Source organism: Chinchilla lanigera, unplaced genomic scaffold (genome assembly GCF_000276665.1).
Source record: "Chinchilla lanigera isolate Chin_1 unplaced genomic scaffold, ChiLan1.0 scaffold00078, whole genome shotgun sequence".
Classification (NCBI taxonomy): domain Eukaryota; kingdom Metazoa; phylum Chordata; class Mammalia; order Rodentia; family Chinchillidae; genus Chinchilla; species Chinchilla lanigera.
The window spans coordinates 3,757,615-3,781,376 of record NW_004955479.1 but is presented as its reverse complement, the minus strand read 5'-3'; the positions used below and the strand labels follow the sequence as shown (position 1 = coordinate 3,781,376).

General features: G+C 39.0%; 1 protein-coding gene across 1 annotated transcript in view; it reads left to right on the top strand.

The window, feature by feature from the left end:
- The window catches only part of Aass (aminoadipate-semialdehyde synthase), a gene marked incomplete at its 5' end in the record, with an annotated part of 59,833 nt that overhangs the window by 24,459 nt on the left and 11,612 nt on the right, over nucleotides 1-23,762 (top strand). Inside the window, 9 exon segments of the mRNA XM_013503294.1 lie at nucleotides 5,418-5,477; nucleotides 5,673-5,740; nucleotides 9,127-9,248; nucleotides 9,424-9,550; nucleotides 13,327-13,437; nucleotides 13,530-13,638; nucleotides 14,196-14,336; nucleotides 19,733-19,900; nucleotides 23,432-23,527. Coding sequence (XP_013358748.1) covers nucleotides 5,418-5,477; nucleotides 5,673-5,740; nucleotides 9,127-9,248; nucleotides 9,424-9,550; nucleotides 13,327-13,437; nucleotides 13,530-13,638; nucleotides 14,196-14,336; nucleotides 19,733-19,900; nucleotides 23,432-23,527 — 1,002 coding nt within the window.

The following is a 23,762-nucleotide window of genomic DNA, read 5'->3' as shown; positions in this document are numbered from 1 at the left end:
TGGTATACCCATATGTACTTTTGTTGAGTCTAAAAATAGATTTTTCTTTCTTAGGATTATTGTACTCATATTCATAAGACAGCTTAACTTATAACCTTTTGATTAATATATTTCTCAGGTTAGCCGTTAATATTATGTTGAATTTATAAATTGAGAAGTATTTTCTTAATATTCCTGAGATCAAAAGAAATTTTGTGTGAGACGAGTATTATTTCTGCTTAATGGAATTCATTGGAAAAAGTATTTTTCTTTATCCTTTTGAGACAGGGTCTCACTGTGCAGTTCAGGCTGGTCTTGAACTCACTTTGTAGCCCAGGCCAGCCTTGAACTTGCAATGATCCTTCTGCCCCAGCCTCCTGAGTGCTGGGACTATAGGTGTGTGCCAGCTTGGAAAAAGTATTTTGATTAGGAGCATTTTCATTTGTTTCTGTTTTATTTAGCCTTGGTAAATTTTATAAAATGGCATTTATTAATAAATATAAAATAGTTCAAATTTTCATTTTCTTCTGTCAATTCTGGTATTTATTTTTCTAGAAATTGGTCTATTTTACCTCTGTTATAAACTTTATTATCACAATATTTTTTATAATATTCTCTTATGTTTTTCTTGATTTATTTTATCTGACATTTACCAGCAGTATTAGTCATTTCAAAGTAGTTTTAATTTTAGTAATCTTTATCATTTTCTATTTTGTTGATTTCTCATCTTTACTTTTCCTTTTACTTTCTTGGGAGCTTCTTTTCCTAACTTCTTGAATGCTTGATTAGTTAATTTCTAGTCTTTCTCTTTAGTAATATTAAATCTACAAATTACACTTCTGAGTTCAACTTTTTCCCCTAATAATTTTGAAAAGTGTATGTTCTTTATCTTTCAGTTTAAACTATTTTCTTATTTCCATTATTATTTATAAGTTCTCCAACATTTAGGAATTTTCTAAATGTTTGTATTACTGGTTGGTGTTCTAATTGCACTATAGTCAGAAAATATATCTGTGTTCACATGATCTCAGCCCTTTGAATTTTGTTGAAGTTTGATTTATGACTCTACAATAGTCAGTTTTGCCAAAATTTTCAATGTGCAGTTCAGAATAACATGTACTTTGTCATTATTGGGCATAGTGTTCTATATATATCAATGAAGTTAAAGGTTTTAGTTATTTTATTCAAATCTACATTTTAATATCTTTTTTGTTTTATGTGCTAGTTCACTAATCTTCCTTTCAACCATGTCATTCCTTGACTGAATTATTAATTTTGATAATTTTGCTTTACATCAGAACTTTTTATATGATTATTTTAAAAGTTTTATATTTTCTACTGAACTCGTCTTTTTTCATTTTTTGAGTGCATTAATCACAGTTTAAATTCCTTTTTGATAATTCTAGTATACTTGTGCTTCCATTTGTGTTCTGTGTTTTTCTTGGTTTTCTATCAATTCTAATCATTTAATATGCCTTTTTGTTTTTGAATGAATGCCTGACATTGCCCATGTAAAAGTTTAGAGGTGATTTGAGGCTCTGGATGTTGTATGATTTTCCACGAGAGTTTTCCTTTGTTTCTCATGGGGAGATAGGTTGGGAGAAAGTTACCTCAGTTCATTTGAGGATGGAAGAAAATCAAAGGTGGGGTACAGCCCATTTGAAGAATAATGTTCTTCAAATTACAATATATTGTAGATTATGAATTCTCATAGAAAAATGTAGTGTGTAGATTTTTAAACTTGTAAAAAAATTATTACAATAAAAGATACATTAATCTCGCACTCCGAAACACCTATCCTAGCGTTCTTGCTACTTTCTGAACCAGTTCGGAAAGGAAGTCCTGTTTCATGAGTGTATTTAGTTATGTTGTACTGGCTGCTTCAATGTCCTGAACCAATTAAAAAAAAATTTTTTTTTTTTTTGCTCTTTTTGAGACAGGGTTTCACTGTGCAGTTGAGGATTGCCTGGAACTCACTGTGTAGCCCTGGCTGGCCTAGAACTCACCGTGATCCTCCTGTCTCAGCCTCCTGAGTGCTGGGATTACAGGCTCAAAATGTTTATAGCAATTTCTGTCGAATTAAAAACATTGCAGTATATTCTTATCCACCTTCTTCACAGTGTGACTTCTGTCTCATACCCCAAAGCAAAATGACCGTGAAAGATGAATGTTATGAATAGATTCAGGACAGTGAGGCAGCTGTGAAAAGATGGGAAAGAGGACTTGGAGAACGTGGCAAGAACAGGTGTAAGTGTGTTGGGAGGGGGTCTTTTGAGAGGGGTCCGTGGCAATGTCTTATCCCATAATACATTCTACAGCTTAGCCATTCACCATGTATTACAGCCATACCTGGTGCAGTCTCTCAGCATCCTGGATGAAAATCTGGTCAGGTCAGAACTCCCCTTCAGCAGACCCAAGACTCCAGCTTTTATGACTTTGTTATTGAAAGTCCCCCCGTGCAACTCCCCTCAGGGTCCAGCTTCCTGCCCTTACCGCTCCACCTCGCACCTCACAGACCCCGCTTTCTGCTGCCAAGTACCTGACGAGGCGCACGATGCCAGATGTCCTTCCAGCTCCTCAGACTCCTCCAGAGCTACAGTGCCTCAGACCTTCGATACTTTTGAGCCTGCAACTTGAAACTTTGTATGTTTTACATGGTTTTATTCAGTGAAAGGTTTGATTAGAAAGCAGCTGATCACCACGGCTAGTGGAAAATGCACACCTAACAAGATGATGGGTGTGTGTTTATGTACACCCAGTAATCAGTAACATTTTAGGCAGTGTGACAGGGCTAAAGACGTCAGACATTCATTTGGAAGATGGTAGGTGCCCCTGAGGCAGGAAGTATCTTGGGTATCTGAGCACTAAGCCAGCTTCTCAAAACTTTTCACATCTTCATATTCTATATCACTTTAATTCTCCAAACAGTAGTGATGGAGTTTTCTTAGGACCACCTGTCTCGATGTTAGCTTCAAGCACTGTTCCTGTGTGAAAAACCAGTGACTGTCTCTATCTCATAGTTTCGATGTCTGTGGATTTGCTTGTCTCTACAGTTAAGTATATTATCCATGTTCTCCTTCAATAAGAGCACAAGAACTGTATTTAGAGTACAAGCACTGCCTCTTTCCTCCTGGGTTTTCTTGTTCTACAGTCTTTTCTGACTGTCCATGTGGTCCCAGCATCTGTGGTATTACAGAACACAGGATGCCACTCTGTGGCCGAGATGAAAGTTGTGTTTCAGTTGAACTTGAAAGATATTTCTTGAGTGTCTGTTCGAACAGTCACATCTAGGGATGAGGAGAATTAAAACACAGTTCTGACCCACAGAAACATGAGGTCCAGGAGGAGGAGGAGACAACTGTGTAACTGTACCATAAGGCGGGATGTGGCAGCGCTCAGAAAGCCACTAATGAAGTCATGGAGGGGCAGGGAGTGTCTCATTGGACCAACTCAAGCAAAATTGTTTGAGAGAGATGCCGTTAGAGTTGGATTGAATGGGAGACGTGATGGAGACAGAACAGATGTGGGAGTTGAATTCTCAACTCTGAGTAGAGATATATATGTTAGCTTCATGTAGTAAAGGATTTTAACACCATAATTTAGGACAGCACTGTGATATCAAAAGTGCCACATGTGAAAGTGACTGGACATAGTAGATGCTTTAGGACAGTTATGCTTATAGTTTACTCTGTTTGAATTCTTGAAAGGGAGACAGGTGCGGTAATTGAGCAGTCTTGCTGTCTTCTGTATTTGCGATCCTTTAGGTGGACTCATGACTCATGATAACTGTTTACTTTTCTTAGAGAAAAAATCTATTTAACTTAATTATTTCACATATCCAGTACTTTATTTGTTGAATGTGATGGGCATATAGTAAGATTCTAGGTGCCACTGATTCCCTTAAGGTGTGTTTAGAGGCAGATTTCGCTGAAGGCTCCTTAAAGGATGAGGTTTTCATCTATGTCTTGGAGGAAAAGGAGAGGGAGTTTGGGGCAGAGGGAGTATACTATGTGAAGCTCCTGCATGGTGTAACCCAAAGCATGTGGAGTCATGGGACAGGGAGGCTCCAGAGGCCGGCAGTAGACAAGATTCGGTGTTGGGTATGAGGTCAAAGGGAAGACAGCCTGGAGGGCAGGTCCTTGTAGGCCATTTAGAGAGCTAGAGGATTTATACTGAAGACAGTGGACAGTTATTGAATTATTTTAAATAGATGTTTTGGTGCTGTTTTAGACTGGAGAAAGATGGGAGAAAATGAGGTAGGAGGCCATTTCCATGGTCCCAGTGAGGCCTAAATAAGGGAATAAGATTACAGGTGATCAGACAGAGGGCCGAGTACATGAGAGATCAGTGGCCAGCTATGTGCCAGGGAACGTTAGAGCCTCATTTTGCTATCTCCTAACAGCGTTGGCTTGTGGCCAGTTGGGAGATGGAAATGTCTTTGCAAGAAGGGAATGCTACAGAGGGTGCCGAAAGCAGGGAGCAGCAGAAGACCCCAGGTGTGGTGATCCTTAGTTTCTTCTGGCTTATGCATACATATCTTTATTTTTTTAAAAAAAACTCTATCACACTGTGTGTGAGTGATAGATAGCTTACACATTCTGTGCTTTAGCTACATGAATGTAGTTTAATATTTGATTTAATACACTAAATAAATTCCCTGCTCCCAGCGTGTGATCTGTACATATTTCTCTTTCTTAGTTGGGTGAAGTCTAGATCTTAATTTAAGACTAGAGAGGAGAGATTGTCTCACTGGCCCTTCTTTACCCATTAGAAGTAACAGCATTGACTCTTACATGCCCTTCACTGTGTACTCTTGGCAGTACATTCAAGATTGAGTAACTTGGGACAAAACAGAAAGACTGCAAGGATGCTAGAACGTTAATATGTGACTTTTGTCATTGTCTGTCCGCCTCCGTCCTGTGAGCTAACAAGCAGGGAGTGTGGGTGATCTCTGAGGTGTACTTGGTCAAGTCACTTTCTGCACTACTTCTGAAAGGCTGACCCAGGTGGGAGACTCGTACCGCAGGGTGGGCCGGCTGCTGAATGGAAAACCCATTCTCTCCTTCCGGTGAAACAGCTTAAAGCTTTGGAATGGGACAGAGATTCTCAGAGAGGACTGGCTGTGGAGCCTGACTTGCAGCATGCTCACGCGATACGTTTGACTGGCTGGGGAAGATAAGCGTTTTTTGTGTTCATAGAAAGCACAGGTGATTACAGTCAAACTTTAATTTTAAAATTGAAACTTGCACTGAAACATTAAGTTCTTGGGAGCTGAGTGGGTTGTTCAGAGCAGATTTCTATTATCAATTATTTGTATTCAATGATCTTCAGAAAACTGTTTCCTAAACATTTTTTTGATTCATGTTTTAGTGTGGATACAGACAGCAGCAAGTCCCTTTCGACATCATTTATCTCTTGCCAATCTCTTTTCCTTTTAGTTGTTATCGGATGCATCCCAGCCTCTGGAAAGTCAGAACTTTTCTCCTGTGGTGCGAGATGTAAGTTGTGAGGATTCCTTTCCATGCATGTACTTTTTCCGTGACCACTTTTACTTTCTTCATTCCTCAACCTGTTCTCTCCATGTTTCTTTCTCTACTTCTTTTCACTCTGCTGCTTCTCTGTCAGTAGTGAGCACATTTTGTAGGGTTACAATGTTGGGTACTAAAGAAATACCTTGTGTCATCTACTTCTAGGCAGTGATTACATCCAATGGTTTATTGACAGATAAATATAAATATATCCAGAAACTCCGAGAGAGCAGGTAAGTACTGTTCAAATCCTCTTATTTTATGCATTTATTCTTCTTTTGGATTTGTTGAGTATTTTTGAAAGCTTCAATGGCAGTTTTTTAATATCATTCATTTAACGTGTAAATTTTGTTGCTATGTCTGTAAATGTAGAAAGTCCAAACTAAGTGGCCAACTGAAACCAGTGTGAGCTCTTTTACCTAGGGGAGTAATACAGCATCATTTAACTACATAACACCTGTCCACATTCATGTATAAACAAGAAAAGGTCCAGAAAGAGTTTCCATTTGCGTAGCTTTTTGTTCTGCCTCCAGCATTTCACGTACGGTGATTCCTGTTGTAACCTCAAAGGAAACGAGCGCATTATCCCTTTCTGTGGTGCATTCAGTTTGGGTTCTAGTTTGGATCTTTTTGTTTAGTATGCTGAATAGGAAATGAATCTTGAGTAGAAATGAAGGGAAACAGTGAAAAAAGTAAATGGTGAGAGGGATTCTTATTAGGAGGAGGGTGCCACAAAATAATATGGTAAATGTCCCCAGGAGAAGACTTCTCTTCAAAGGATTCATACCTAAGGCTCTTCTTTCCTTAATTGATTTTACTGCTCAGAATTTGAGAACATTAACATTTTTTTTAGAATATTCTGATTTCCTCCAGTTGATTGCACTTGATTTGTATTTTTCTTTAGTTGATGGTGTGATTCTTTTATACCATCTTGATTTTTAAAATTTAAATTGTTTTGATTTCTTATTTCTCCCTTTTCTAGTAATGTTTGGAGCAAATGATGTTTACCCTCATCTTAGGGTGTGAGTTCATGTACTGAACATATCTACATTTTTTTTAACCCCTTCCCTTTCCCCACTGCCTCCCTCCATCTGTAGATCTCCTTTTCTCATTATTATTGTGAATTATTATTATTTGTCCATGTTTATAACTGTAAAGATTGCATTCACTGAGGGTAGTTGATACATGTATGTGACACATCTTTTAAAGCCCATCCCTCAGACCCTTGGTGCCCTTTACATTTGCAAAAGATCTATGTTCCTGTTTCCTTTTATCAATTTTTTATTTTTATCTTTATTTGTACTTTTGGTTACTCAAATGAGAGGAACTATATGGTACTTAAGCATGTGTGACTGATTTATTTTACTTAACACAAATGTTTTCAATGAGTCTACATTTTTCTACAAATGTTTCAAATTTATCTTTCTTTGTAGGTGAGTAGAATTCTATTATGTATAGATTTCACATTTTATTTATTGGTTTATCTGTTGATGGACATATAGGTTGTTCCAAGATGTAGTTGCTATGAGTTGTGCTGCTATAAACATTAATGTGCATTTATCTCCATAATATGATGACCTAAGCTCTTTGGGGAGATACCTAGAAGAGGAATAGCTTGGTCAAATGGGATTTCTAATTTTAGTTCTCTGAGAAATTTCCATACTTATTTCCGTAATGATAGTATTAGTTTATATTCACACCAGCAATGTGGAAGGCTTCCTTTTCCATTGTGGCCATGCCAGCACTTGTTATTATTTGATTTCTTGGTGATTTCCATTCTTTGTGACATAAGATAAAATATTCACATTGTTTTAATTTGCATTTCTCTAATGGCCAGAGATGTTGAATTGTTTTTATATATTTATTGGCCATTTCTACTTCTTCTGAGAAGTGTCTTTTCATTTCAGTTGCTCATTTTTTGATTGGGTCTTTGTTTGAGGGGCCTATTAGGGAGGATTCTTTATATATTCTAGATATTAGTCCTTTGTTTGAAGGATAGCTGGCAAAATTTTTTCCTGTTCTGTACATTGTATCTTTACTCTGTTGATTGTTTCCCATGATGTGCAGAAGTATTTTAGTTTGATCTTATCTCATTGTTGATTCTTACTGTTATTTCTTGTACAATTGGTATTCTTTTCAGAAAGTCCTTGCCTACACCAGTGACTTCAAAGTTTTACCTTTTTTATCTTCCAGTAAGTGAAGTGTTTCTGTTTTAATATTTAGATCTTTGATCCATTTTGATTGTACAGTACATAGTGAGAGATGCAGGTCCAGCTTCAATCTTTTTGTCTATGAATAGCCAGTTTTTCCAGCATCATTTTCTGAAGAGGCTATTTAGATTTGTGTTTGTATCTGCCCCACTATGGTCTATTCACATTTAACAAAATAACTCACACACCAAATTCTCAGGAGAGCTGTTTGTGCATTCTCTATTTGTATATCAATGTAATGTTTTAATTATATAAACTATAGAAATTATTGTTAGAAATAATATACAATAACCAAATCATAGTGGTACTCCCAGAAGTGAAATGGAGTAGTGGTTAGGGAGAGGTCTTCTTATCAATAATATTTGTTGGGGGGTGAGGAGAGGAAAGACACTTTGTATTTATTTTTATTGGCTCACTTATTAATGAAAAGGTTCACAGATTAAAGTGTGAGGGACACCTTGGCCCAAAGATTCCAGCAACAGAACTTGCTGCTTAAGTGCCTTCCACCAGGCCACTTCCCTGGGTTTACAATGATATCCAGAAATTTGACTCAAAATATGTTTAAAGAATAGCTTCCAGCTGAAACCAAAATGCACTGGGCATCAGTGAATTTACACATGTGGGTCAGGCTTGTCAATGACTTGGAGGTTATAGTTCGGAAGTCACCTTTCCAGAAGGTGCAGATTCAGGGCTGGGGATTTTGCTCAGTGGCACAGCGCCTGCCTGGCAAGCATAAGGTTGTGAGTTTGATTCCTGGTACCGGAAGAAAAAAAACAAAACAAAACAAAAACAAAAGGTGCAGATTCTAACAATAAACTTCAAAAATTAAAATACTGTCTACTATTAGTCTTAGGTTTTTAAATAAAATCCATTGTGTGTGTGTTTTTAAATTTATGGTTTTGACTGTTTTTACATAACTCCCAAAAATGTATAACCAAACAGCTTCTAAAGTGGGCAGTAATTATCTCCGCTTCAGACTGTTGTCTCCTTGGATTGTTGTGAGGACTAAATAGGTGTGCAGGTAAAGCCCCTGGCATGATTTTGAATCATGTCCCCTGGAAGGATAATGTGTGAGACTCACTTACTCAATATGAGTAAGCCAAGAAATGGCCCAGGATCTGCACCTCAGTAGTAGTACTGAGAATTCATGGAAATCTGTATGGTAGGACATTGCAGAGATGTCAGGTCTGTAGCTGTTTACTGTATGAAATCTATAATCATAGAGAGAAATATTACAATAAAATATTGGATATTGACATAAGGAACTCCTGTTTGGATTCTTATTGTGAGTAATATGGGCAGTGGTTGTTGCTTTGTTAGCTAGGTTTGGGGTTGATTTCAGGACAACAAGATTCTGTTATTTAAAACACATAGAAATTTTAATTATTTCTCTTTTTTTTTTTAAACAGAGAACACATTCAGCTACTTTCAATGAATACCAAGAAGAAGGTCTTGGTTCTTGGATCTGGCTATGTCTCTGGGCCTGTATTAGAGTACTTGTCAAGAGACAGCAATATAGAAATAACATTAGGTAAAGAAGCCCTAATATTTGAAGAAGAAAAACTGATAACATGTGGACCCTATAAATTTTAGATGACTACTTTGTTCCTAACTGGAAAAAATTATTTTTTGGATATGTTAAAATGTTTACTGTTCTTTGTCCAGGGGCCGGAAATCTAAAATGGATGTTTTTATTCTTGAAATAGGCTCTGACATGATGAGTCAAATTAAGCAGTTGGGCAAGAAATATAATATTAATCCTGTTAGCATGAACATCGCTACCCAAGAGGAGAAGTTGAGCTCCTTGGTGGTAACACAGGACCTTGTCATCAGGTATCTGGCAAAAAAATGAGTGCCCCGTATTTTGGTTATTTCTCTTCCCTGTCTTCTCTTCGCCTTTCTCTTCCCCTTCACTACTCCTTCTCTCCCCTCCCTCTCCCTTCCTCACCTTCTCCTCCCTGCCCTTCTCTCCCCTCCTCTGTCCTCTCCTTTCCTGTCTTCTAGTCCTCTCTCATGAGCTTTTGATTTGAAGTATGCATCCAAAATAGGCACAAAACATGAATGAGTAGCTCCATGAATTTTCTCAAGAAGAACACATTCTGTAATCATTTACCTCAGAAATAGGGTATCACTAGTATACCAGAAGCCCTCTTTATGCCCATTTCTATTCTTTAGGCTTAGGGTAAATGTTATTCTGGCTTCTAAAATACAGATTAATAATTGCCTGTTGTGAAAGTTTATATGATTAGAATCATTAAGTACATCCTTATTTATGGCTGTCTCCATTCATTCAGTACTGTATGAGTTGTTTGTTATTGTCTATAGTTGTAGTTTATCACATTGCTGTGCATTATTGTATTATATGAATGTATCATTATTGTTCATTTGATTGTTGATTAATGTTGAGGTTGTTTCTGGAGTCTGCCTGTTATGAATCATGCTGTTGTGTACATTTTACCATTTTATTTTCATGAATACGTATGTGCTTTCTGATGCTTTTAAACCTAAAAGTATACTTACTGGATCATGCAGTATTCATGTTTCACATATTTTGATGTTTATTTTGTCCTTTGAACATAAAAAACTTAAATGAAACAAGTAGATTCTTTAGTTATATGAACATTTTAAGTCTTCTTGTGGGAACAGATCTTGACATATAGTGATTATTGTTATTAAATGAAACAAAGCTTCAGAGCTGGTCATGGTGGCACATGCCTGTAATCCCAGCACTCTGGGAGGCTGAGGTAGGAGAATCACAATTTTAAGGCCAGCCTGGGCAGTTTAGCCACTTAGCAAGACCTGTCTCAAAATAAAAAATAAAAAGAGGGTTGGGGCTGTGCTTCAGTTTGCACAGTCCTGGAGTCAGTCCCGATACCTAAAAATAATGTATATCTAACTTCTACTTGCAGAGGTGTATGAGGTTAATTCTATAATTAAACTTGGTTTTGAAATGTCAAAGAGGAAAATAGTCATGTGTTCTTGGAATGTAATTTTTCCACGATGAGAAGAATAAAGTTACCTGCTCACTCATAATGATTATTTAATAACTTTATTGTTAGGTAAGAATCAAATGATAGATTTAGAGGAAGTTCTGTGATCTACAGTCTAAAACACAGGCTTGGAAAACGGACAAAATGAAAGGCAATTGTAATACAAGTGGAAAGTTTTATATTGTTTCTTGATATCTTTAAATATAGATTCACCTGGACACTTATATTGTTACTCACAAAAGATTGACTAATGATTAATATATCCTGCCTGGCAGCAATGTGATTATGAAAAGAAATTCTGATTCAAACTCAGATATTCCAGTCTTTGAGTCTTTAAAACAGGAAGAATTCATGTTATCACACTACATATAAGTATGTGGTGTGAACTGAAAGCCATGGTGACATAGGGTGATCCTCTTATAAGTTAGTATTGATTTTTCATTGGTGTTATGTCCATTGCTTTATCAAATAGACACTGTCAGTCACTCTGTCATTGCAGAGACACAGTACCTGACACCCACAACTTAAAGGAGGGAAGGCTTATTACTTTGGATCACAGTTTGTAAAGGTTTGAGCCCATAGTTGGCTGCTCCAAGGCAGGGGACATGACAGAGGCAGACATGCCCACATGGCAGAGGGCATGACAGGGGAGGAACAGCTCAGGGCATAACCATTAGAAGAAGAAAGATCAAGGGAGGAGGGAGGGGACATGACCTTCCAGTCCACGCTTCCAGTGGCCCACCTCCTCCAATCAGGCTTCACTTCCTAACATCACACTCAGCTATACACATTCATCAGTGTCCTAACCTACTAATGAGTGTCACCCACCCTTGCAGTACCTCCCCAATGCCTCACCTATAAGCATGTGAGACCTTGGGGAGACATTAAGGCATAATTCATCATGGGCCATAAGCTAGCAGAATGTAAATATTGCTATGTATTCTACAGAGTTATTTATCACTCCATGGACAGAATATAGATGTACTCATTTAAATCAACATTTATGAAAATAAAAAAGCAAAGCCAGACTTTTGAAAAACCCAATTCAAGTTATGACGACAGCTTCATTTCTTGCTCACCATTTTCTTAGCTGTTGTGAAAGCCGGTATACCAGTTTGTACTATGGAGCCTATTTTTCCATAGGCTGCTTTTAGAGTCTACGTTTGAAGGCAACACATAAGTCACTTGCTCTAGTTTGACCCTTCCTGGCAGCCACTTAGGAAATGTCCAGGTAAAAAGAACAACAACTCTTCTGTAGTAGGAATCCCAAGAATGAAAACCATGGAAATAAAAGGATGAATGGAATAGATTCCATTAAATGGTATAAAAATAATTGGATGGTTATAGAAGAAGGAGATCTGGCTTTGTGGGAATCTGAAAAAAGTCCTTGGAGGAAAATAACTTCAGCCATTTTTATTTTATTTTATTTTGTTGTATTTTATTTTGTTGTACGTGTTTGCAGTACATGCAGTTTACAATCATCTTGGGCAGTGGGTGCCTGTACATACTACACCTTGTTTTTTTTCTCTTATTTTAAAGAAAATAGTACAAAAAAAAAGAACAATAGCAAAATACAAACAACACAAAGCAAGGACATTAAAAATGATGCAGGGTTTCAAGTCAAATGATAGAGATTAACAGTGGTTGTTGTATTACAATATTATTATCTTCAACGAAGTTGCTCAGATTACCAGATGTAAGAATGGAAGAATGATCAAATCATTAAAGGGAATAAAGAAATAATAATTTAAAAGAACATTAGAGACAATAACACAGTGTCACTAGGCAGGATTATAGGAATTCACCAATGGGTGTTATACTGCAAATTGTCGCCACATAAGTTGCTCAGATTACCAGATACAAGCATGCAAAATTCGTCAAAATATTAAAAAAACTTTAAATCATTAACTGTTCCCCTCAACAAACCATCAGTTATGCCCCCAATCCATATATATATATATATAAAATATGCCTTAGTACCGTGTTTCTTTTTTAAATCCCATCCCTTTCCCCTCCCTCCATCCTCCTCTAATTTCCCTCTCCTAATTTTTATTCCTGTTGATATTATTAATCTTGCTCATGTTATGGCATATAGTGTTTACATTTATTTAGGTTATTAGGTTCCTGTACATGGCACATCTTTACTTATATCCCCTTCCCCTTCTCCCTACCCCTCGCCCTTGTTTCCTTAAACCCCTTCCTTACTGCACGAGATTCATCTTCTTGCCCCCTCTATCCGTCCTTTTAAAGGGGGGTTGGACTTGAATCAGAGTGTGGGGGGGTGACAAGCACTCCAAGTGGCAGGTGCAGTAAGAGAAGGATCCGGAGTGGAAAGGGGAAGGCTTTTAGTAGAGAATGGCAGTAACTTCTGTGGTTCCATATATGATTTTTGAAAAAAATCATGGAAAAATATGGAAGAGTAAAGTTAGGTTCATGGTGGAGGCTTTGAGATGTGATAACAGAGTAAAATTTTTCTTTAGTTTACAGAGTCCTTGGTCATTGCTGAGAGAAACATTTAATTGCATTGGTGACTTAAGACTGAGCTTTAGTGCATTCCAGGGCACACTGGAAGGGCAGGTTGGAAAGAGTTTCTGGTTCGTCTCTGCTTCTCTTTTCAAGCTTGTTGCCATACGTGCTGCATCCTGTTGTGGCCAAAGCGTGCATCGCTAACAAAGTGAACATGGTCACGGCGAGTTACATCACCCCAGCACTGAAGGAGCTGGAGAAGAGGTGAGCGCCAGTCGTTTCCAGCAAAGACCTGGCTCTCTGCATTGTTTCTGTGGTCTCTCTCATTTCCTTTGTCCACTTTCCACCTGTGACAGCATGGAGGAGGCTGGCATCACGGTCATCTGCGAGTTGGGATTGGACCCTGGTCTTGATCATATGTTGGCAATGGATACAATTGATAAGGCCAAACAAGTGGGAGCCACGGTGAGCCCAGCTTGTGTCCATTTAGGGAAACGTTAAGAGGTCTGGCTTCCTGAATACAGAAGTCATCTTTCTGTAGTTTTGATAAAAGATTTTTGCTGTATTACAGCTCATCCCTTGATTAGGAGTTCCAAATAAAATTCTGCAACTGCACATACATGTGTAGGGTAAAACAATATTTGTGTGTTAAATAGGAACTGGTTTTTAGAGAAGGAGGTACTATCATAGTATTACGGCTTAATGATGGGACTGACCAAGAAGAATTGAGCTAATGTTGAATTTTTAAATGAGCAAAATGTTCCTCACTAAATCTAGAGGTTTTTCCTTTCTTTTTTTTGTGTATGTGTATGTGTGTGTCTGTGTGTGTGTGTATTATTACCCTGAGTTAATGAACTAGGTTTTGGCACTAAAGACGTGTGTTTGAACACTAGAGTAACATTAAAAAGATGACTATTACAATGTACCCCATTCATAGAATTGTCCTCAGTGATTTAAATATACATTTTTTGTAGCTTATAGTTAACTTTCAATAATGTGTTGATTTTTTTCTAAACTTGCAGGTTGAATCTTACATTTCCTACTGTGGGGGGCTTCCAGCTCCTGAACACTCCGATAATCCTTTGCGATACAAATTTAGCTGGAGTCCGGTGGGAGTTTTGATGAACATAATGCAGCCGGCCTCCTACCTGCTTGACGGAAAGGTGAGGCAGCATTGCGGAGGCTTTAGAAACACAAACCTGCGGTAATTGCCTGATGAAACTGGAACTCTTTCCCTGATACCAAGGTCTTCTAGCAAGGGCCATGCACCCGCCTCCTCCACCGTCTCCTCCTTGCCTAGGTTATCTTCTGCCCTTTCTAGTGTGCTGTGATGGTTTCCAGCAAAGCCTCTCCTCATCCTTCCCTCTTTGGCTTGTTGCAAACTGTTTCTGAAAATCAACTTAGCTTCTCTGCATGTAAATGCCAGTCACCTTTCAGTGTGTCCCAGTAAGACACTCACTCTTTGCCTGCCACGTGTTGGCCTTTGGCAGAGACACTAAGGACTATTACATGGAGTGGAGTTCCTGGCCTCTGAGAGCTCACAGCTAGATGAGAGTGGCTCTTGGAGTGGAGGGTTGGTTTTGTCAGAGAAACAAAGTGAAATTTCTTCCCCAGCTACTGTGTGATAGAGCATAAAAGCTTTGTGACTTTAGCATTATTCTCACCACCTCATAATAAGGAAACTATGGTTCAGAGAGAATGTCCAAAGTCACCCGCTGGGACTCAAACCCGTTTCTAGCTAAGCCTGAAGCTGCTTCTTTCCCCTCTTTCCAGATTGCGTTATGTCAGAAAAGATAGGCTCTGGGATAAATAACTGTAATTACTAGGGTTTTTTCCCCAAATGCCCACAAGTTAAAATCTTTGGGGTTGGGGCCCAGGCATCTGTACTTGCTAAACTGCCCTGGTGATTCCGTGTGCAACCAAGTCCAAGAGCTATGCTGTATGTCATAGGCACGAACAACTATGACTGAGACTAACATGCAACATATTTCTTTAAAAATATTGTAAATACATAAAATCTGCCCAAGTGATTCTGATGTACAGCTGAATTTGAGAACAAATGATTTAATAACCAGAGGACTCTAGCTTAAAACACTACTAAGCAAGCAGAATACTTTAGGCTGACACCAGAAAGACACATCCAAGTGCTGCCATCCTTCACAGTGTCACCAAAGGCAGGCAATTACAAAGCCCCCGGACATCAGTCCCCACGTGTATAATTTATCTACTCTAATTCCATGAATCGTGAAGAGTTGGGCCAGAATCTCAATCTGTCATGCACACATTCTTTCGCATGCTGTAACCTGTCTCCATGTTTCCTTCTGCCTCTGCAATCCTGGAAAGGAGAATGGCCTCTGGTCATTATAAACTAATGTGTGAAGGCTAGAAAAATTCCTGTTTAATTTGGGCAAAATTATCTTTAAGAGGCCATGGAAACAACATGGAAGGTCAGAAGGAAAGAGTCAGGGGAAGATAGCCTGGTGGAAAGAGCAAGGGAGTTTGTGCTAGGGGGCCTGGCTTTGTGGCCAGATCTGCCACCACTGGCCCTGTGAGCTCCAGGTTCCTTCTCCGAAGGGAAGGACAACTGTACAAGCTTTGCAGAGTTTCTGTTTTGTTTTATTTTAAAGTTTAACTTTATTTGAGTCTACCTTTTTTTTTTTACAGTATAATGATTCCAATTCATGTTTTACCCCCTAAAATTGGATGCCAGTTCCCATTGCTCTGTATCTTCAGCACAATTTGTGTGCAGAGTTCTTGCCATATGACCCCATGAGGTCAGATAGATTCCATTCTGCCTAACAGCACATTGACAGGTGTATCAGTCAGAGTTTTACTGGAGAAACAGATATGACACAAGATATACAAATGTATAAGAAATTGCAAGATTGGTTTACGATGGTCAGCCAGAGAGTTGTATGAGGAAATGTGCTGAGGGTGTCTGCACACTGAAGACCAAAGGAATCAGTCCAGGGTCTGGAATTCACTGCAGAGTTCCCTGCAAGTCCGTACCAGGAGGCCGATGAGTCTGTGACGGAAGGCTGAAGGATCCAAGGTGGAAGCCAAAGAGTCTGCACTAGAAGCCAGGGGAGGAAGTCCAAGCTGAAGGTGAAGACTGGAGCTCCTCCAAAAGGAATGGAAGTTCCTCTTTCCTTTCTCATTTCCCTTTTCTATCATCAAGGTGATGATCCACCCTAGGGTGGCTCCTCTACACCCTAGGGTGTAGAATTGCAGAGCCAATTGCTGAGCCAAGTTTAGTTAAGCTTCCAAACTTATCAAGTTGACATAATCAACCACTACAACAGGCGTGTCCTTGGTTCATGGTCATGAGATCTCAGGGAAAAAGAGAGGTTATCTTCAGGTAGCAGCAGTCATATTTGTTGAATTTGAAGTTTTACCTTTCAATCTGAACGCCCTTTGGAAGAAGGAGTGCTTTTTACATTTCTCTGACACTGTGGAGTATTTGAAGAGAAAACATGATGCTTCTCTTTTTTTATTTTTATTCTTTTGCCAAAATGATGCTTTATTCAAGGTCCTGCTGAAGTCCCCCATTGCAGACAGTGCTTTTCCTGACCACTCCAGCCTCTATTCACCACTCCTCTGTCTGACCTTAATCAAAGCGATTGTCTGTATCTAAGAATATGCTGGGTGTTACGCTATTCACTCAGCAGCTCAAGTGTATCAGTCTATCTCCCAAGCCACACTGTTACACTTCTTAAAACCTCTTTTGTAGTCTGTCCCTCCACCTCCTCTGACACCATCACCCTCTGTCATGGTGCAGGCCTGAAATAATTCACAGAATCATAACAGGAAACCAGGGGACTTTGCTGGCTTCTGCTTAAATTGAAGCCTTAAACTTTTTCAACAATTAGAAAGTAACCTATGCATAAGGACTTGTCTCATTGTCCTGTATCCTTGCAGGAAGTTCCAGCCAGTTATTTCTAACTTCTAAACTGATTCCTAAAAAATCTGATTTCCTTCTGCATATTTGAAGTCAAGGATTCATCTTCTCTTAGTTCCAGTTGTCCTGTTGGTATTGGTGTGTGCTACAGGCTGCTATACTGTGTTGTGACCCCTACCCGACACCACTCTTGAAATAAACACGTTTAAGGGGACAATGAGGGTGGCACAGTCTCAGGTTGACACAGTGAGCATTGGAGTCAGGTAGACCTGAGCTCATATTCACCTCCAGGGGCCCTTAGTAATTTCTATATAGAAAAATATGTTATTGCATGAATTAAAGATGTGGTACGTGGGGCACATGGCAGGCAGTGGGGCCTGAATAAATGAATGTGTAAATAAATATGTACTTTATGTCTTAAATTCCGTCACTCTACTCATCAAGCTTATTGTGATTATTTGAATATTTTTTTCTAAAACATGACAGTGATTGGCAGGGGTGTGTGTGTGTGTGTGTGTGTGTGTAAGAGTGACAGTTGGATATAGAAAAGCCTGCAAGAACAGTGAGTAATGAGCTGTTGTTTCTTCTGGGTGTGGGTCTTGGATGAGAATGAACGTTGTGACAACAGGAAGAAATAGATATTCTCCACAAAAGAGATAAATTTATCCCTTTGTCTTCAAGTCATTGCTACTATTAAAGAAGAGAAGGTTTTCACTTAACCCATGGTATGTGACTAGACAACTCTGAATACAACTCTGAATTGATGTCAAGTGGTAATGGTTATCCACCCTGCAATTTTTGGATCACATTGCTCAGCCTACTGTCACTCTTTCTAAATGAAGCACCACCATTTGGTTTACATTTCCTGATTTTTTCACAAGAATTTCATGATAACTTATAAGCTAGCTGGTTTATTTCTGCTTAGTAAAGTGCTGGGATGTTATGGTTTTTACTGAATATTTCTTTTTAAAAAGTTCTCCTGACTTTGAAATAAGCAAGCAGGAATTTAGAATTACTGTAAATTATAGAAGTCAGATGGATATGGAGATCCTAAAGGGTAACATTTGCCTATTTTATTGAGTTTTTTTTTTTTTTTTTAATTTAGAATCCTATTATAAGAAACTTGTTTTAAGCAAGTACAGAAATGACCTCTCTGGAAATGTTTACGTGGCAACCAAGAGGGGTTACAGGAGCATTAAACAGAAAACACTTCTCATCCTTCAGATTCACGGTCAGAGTTGTGGACGGTGAGACCCCACCCATCCTGATACTGTGGATGACATAACCTTTTGCCTTCTGGGACTTTGGCCATGTATAAATGAGTTTCCAGTTTCTTGCTCATGCAAAAGTACATGTGGAAACCATCTACAAATATATTATAGCAGTTGCGGAGTTTAAACCAAGATTCCTTTGGGAAAATCCCTCTGAATCTGTGGTATTGCTTTATACAGCTTTAGAGATGTGGAGATTATTTCCAGCAGTGCAACCAGGACAAAATCCAACATTCCCAGTCCTGAATGCTTTCCATTATCTCAAGGACAACCACAAACCTCACAACAGAAGAAAATTTAATCCCTTAATTAAAACTAAAGACAAAACCACTTCACTGTGTGTTGGGGAATGGGTATGGGTAAGAGAACTGATGAAATAACAAAAGAACTTGGAAATTGGGTGATTTAACTTCTCATTAGCATTAAGGTTAGGGGTTGTGCTTGTTTGAGTTTTACTCTGTGCTCTTGGCATTGCTTTTGATGTGAAGGGAGATCTTCCCTCTGCTCTTTACTATCCCGAACATGCCCAGAACTTTATGTACTGATCTAGGCTGTGAGCTCCTTATAATTCTTCTATCACAGTTCCTTGCACATGGCAGACATTCAGGAAATGTTTCTTCAGTGAGTAAGAGTGAAAGATAGGAATTGCAAATTATTCCACACTCTTTTTGTTTTTCCAACAATTTGTGTGATTCCCCCACATATATGTAGTAGGTATACAACAAATGCTGGATGTGTGAATGAAATGTGTAAAACCTGATGTGGGGTTCAGAAGGGTACAGGAGTAGAGAAACAAGAAGGAAAGAGGGCCGGGTTGTGGAGCATGTCTATAATCCCAGCACTATGGAAGGCTGAGCCAAGGGACTGCAAATTTGAGCTCAGCCTGGGCAAATTAGTGAGACCCTCTCTCATAATAAAAAATAAAAAGGGCTGGGGATGTAGCTCAGTGCAGAAGGTCTGGGTCCAAACTCCAGTAGAGAGAGAGAAAGAGGAAAAGAAAAAGGGAAAGAGAGCAAGAGAGAGAGAAAGAGAGAGAGAATATTATCATTGTTATTTGTGCATAGAAACTATTTAAATAAATATATGTTGCTTTTTAGCTTATTAATTTTTTTTAAAGCAGACTAGTGGGCCATAATTCAGTGCCATTTTATCCAGGAATAAGAATAGAAACCAAGACCTTTTGTTTTAAAAAATGGAATCCTTTTAAGGTTTGAAAACTTGGAAGAAAGTCAGAAGTTGTTATAACAGTGAAACACCTTGGCTGTGGAATGCTGCTTACGGTGGTTTTGTTAATTTTTTTAAACCTCTGTTGATTTCTTTTGTGTCATCAATATAAATAAGCCCTTAGGGAAACTGTGTAACTCTAATGTGCCTTTCAAATGTTCCCCAGGTTGTGAACGTTGCAGGGGGGATCTCCTTTCTGGATGCCGTCACCTCCATGGATTACTTCCCAGGACTGAATTTGGAAGGCTATCCCAACAGAGACAGCACCAGGTATGCCGAGATTTACGGCATTCCGTCTGCTCACACTGTGTTGCGGGGAACATTGAGATACAAGGTAAGCAGATATATTTTAGATTAAACATGCTGCCAATTTTGATGTAAGCAGTGTATATACTTAATTTTCTTTAGTAATTAAAGAAATTAAGATGATACTCCAAGTTGAGGGCAACTTTCTTAGGAATCCTTTGTTTGAATGTTTTAGGAGACCCAACTCAAAAGCAGAAGGCACTTTGTTGACTCTTTAAAAGTGGCAGGCAGGCAGGGGTCAGCTTTGGGAGCAGTGAGATCTGGGGGTCAGGTGACCTCACCGGGACTCTGTAGGGTCCAATGAGCTCACCATTTCTCTTTGTCTCTCAGCCTTTCCTCCAGTAAGCACTGCAGTGTACAGTGAGGCAGGGTGGTGGCAGTATTTTAGCCTGTTACCCCCCATTAAATTCACTAAGCTCAAATTCAGCTGGAATAAAAAATTACCTTTCCAATAGCTGAAAATGCGATTTTTTTCTCATTAACTTGTGGTTTTTCCCTGAAGGCAGTGGAAAGAAAGATACCAGTTAGATTTGGCCTATGTCATACGTTTCTAGAGCTTAAGATGGAGTCAGTACCACTGAAAATACAGGAACTATGGCTCGGAAAGTGACAAGGTGGTCATGATACAGGGGAAAGAAACTCCCAACCTGAAAGATCTGGGATGAGTTTGTGTTTTCTAAAATCAAAGAATGAATTTTAGGAACAATGGAGGTTAAGAGCAGAATGTATTTATTGAGGGGAAGAAAGCTTCTGTCCAAGAGAGGGACAGAAGAGGGGCCCAAGTAGATTGCCCAGGAGCCTGTCTCTTTTAGGGATTTTTATAGAGCAAAACCACAGGGTGAGGTGGGTCCAAGGCAGATAACATGGGAACTCCCTAGATGGGCAGGAGGTGGGACAAAACTGTGGTCAACCAATAAGATTACAAGCATAATTGCTCAGGTAAAATTGATTATATCAGGATCAAATAGGGAAGTGAGTCAGGTAGCAAGCAGGCAAGAATACAGAACAGAGGCTTTTTCTGTAGGGGGTCGAGTTAGTGACTCTTCCTGGGTCTCTCAGGGTGGTAGAGACCTACTTAGAATATCAATCCCTGATGTTTACCCTTAGGGAGGTATGTGGGTGCACTTGTTTTATCCTTTGTCTTGAGGTCTGGCCTATAGCTGGAGGTGTCTGTCTCCCCTACAGTTGCAAGGTATCTGGTCTTCTACACTGGCTCCTTCAAGGGCCTAGCCTGTCTCATTGCCTATAATATTTCTATCTAACTTAGCTGCCTTTAACAGTAGGGGCTTGCTCAGAACAAACCTGAAAAAATTTTAAGCACAAAGTGAAGACTACAGGACCAACACAAGTGCAGATATCCACTACTCTACAGAAGGGCAATTTTAAACATATGTGATAGTTTCCTAGCATAGCAAACTTCCACAAACTGAGTGGTTTCAGATAACAGAAGTTTTTTCTATCACTGTTCAGAAGGGTAGAAATCAAGGTGTGGGCAAGTTGGCACCTGCGGGAGCTCAGGTTGTGGTCACATCAGTGCAATCTCTGCTCAGTCTTTGTGTGGATACAGGAGTAATAAAGGACCTCTAAATGATAAGCGGGAAACATTGTAACTCCCACCAGCTAGATGTCCCACATGCCATGTTCATGTTCCCCAAAACTGAAGAATAAATTCTAAGGAACAAAGATATTAAGAGTAGGAAATACTTAGTGAGGAAAACACAGCTCCTGCCTGAGAGGGAGACAGGAAGGGCTGAGAAAATGGGTTGCCCATGAGACCACTCTTCAGAGGAAGTTTTATAGAGCAAAATCATGAGGTGGGCACAAAATGATGAGGTGGCTATAAGGTGGGACAAAACTATGGGAAACAAATAAGATTGCAATTACAGATGCTTAGATAATGTTGATCCAATGGGGAAGCAAGTCACATAGCAAGTGTACATGAAGGAGCAAGGATCTGTCCTGGAGAGGATGGGCCAAGGAGGTCTTGGTCCCCCACCCAGGTGACTTGCCTATTTAGAATGTCAGTCATTGTTGCTTATCCCTTGGGGAAGTATGTCCGCATAGTCTTTAGTCTTTGTCTTGAGACCTGGTCTTAAATGAATGCGCCTCCACCCACATTTGTAATATGTTCTTATCTTCTGCACTGGCTTTTTCAAAGGCCTAACCCTGTCTAACTGCCTGTAATATTTCTACCTAACTTAGCTGTCTATAGTAATATTACCTCATTGTGTTCTTTCCTCTTCTTGTAAGGAGTAAGTCACTGGATTTAAGTTCCATCGTAAATCTAGGTTAATTTAATATTGACATTCTTGACTAATATTCCATCTCAAAGTGTCCAAGTAAGGTCATAGTCTGAACTTGGGGTTGCCATGAATTTGCAGGGAGGACACCACTTGACCCACTACAATGCTTTATTACTTAAAATACCTGTATCTCTAGCAATCAGAGATCTGATTTCAGATCTGTGTGGATGAAGATTCCAGCTAGTGGCACAGAGGTGATTTGTCTTGTGTGTGTTACCCATTATCCACTTACTATATTATCTGTTTTATGGAAGCTATAAGACATATAGGCTGGCCAGTGATGACCCTTTACTTCTTCATACTTTCAGCTTGCTGTCTCTTATCTTTAAGTGGCTGTTGCCTTTGCCTAGAACTTTACCCCTGATCTGTGCACCATTCACATCGGCCTGCTCCAGGCCCTCTTTACAGTGTGCTTCTCCATATCATACTAGTTAAAATACCCCTTCCTCATCCAAGGTCCACCCTGTCTCCCTCATTACCTAAAGTAAGAATCAGCAGTCGTGGATGCTGCGGGTGGTTTGCATGTGTGAAACTGGCTAATTGAAAAATAATAGTGTGTGAGTAGAGATATTTCTGTGGTATTGACATGCAGAGACTGGCCAGTGGTTTGTCTCATTTTTCTATGTCTAAGTCCTTTTTATTTTGTATATATGTATAAGTTGATATATATACTATATATATATATATGTATACATATATATATATATTTCTTGTGCATATTTAGGTATTGTCTTTTGCAAGAATTTTTATCTAGGTAGTAGTGTGATCATTTCTACATTTCAGAAATATCTTTGATGCTTACCTCTTTTCTTGCTCCCCTATAAACCTTGTATAGGATAGTGGCTCTTATTCAATAGAAAAGATAGGGCCAGCTTTATAAGTTCCCCCTTCTATTATAAGAAAGAACAAAACTGAATGTTCCATGAAAAACATTCTGCTGAATTGATAGTATATAGCTCATGAAGACATCTGCCTTTAGGCTGTCAGAAAATACCACTCACATGGTACCTAGAAACAGAAGTAAAACCCAAGTTTTGCAAGATCTCTTCTATAAACTGGTGGAATTTTTATGACACTATTGACCTCCTTTGAGCTTGGAGGTAATTGTATCTATATCAACAATACAAATGGCTATTGGCTATTTTCAGCCTGTGTTCTGAATTATTTATCACAATAGATCCCTCTTCAAAAAAGCTCAAAATTTGTTCTTCTTTGAGAAAAATGTTTCATATGCTTCTTATTAACTCTTGATTCAGGGATATTCCAAAGCTTTGAATGGATTTGTAAAATTGGGTCTTATAAACAGAGAAGAATATCCCACCCTTCGATCTGAGGCCAACTCTCTTACCTGGGTAAGTAACTGTAAAATTACATGCTCTTTGTTGCTCTTCAGAATGTCTCTGAAATGGTCAGGTTTAATCTCTGCTTTAGGTGAGAAAAAGAATTCTTCGTGTAGCTGGTACAGGAAGTCACTCCTAACCTGAAGTCCCCTTTCCCTTCACTGTTACTGGAGGATGGAGAGGGCAACAGGCTGACGCATCTGGCCTTTTTTTCTGCACTAACTTGTCCCACTGGATGGCTTCCTGA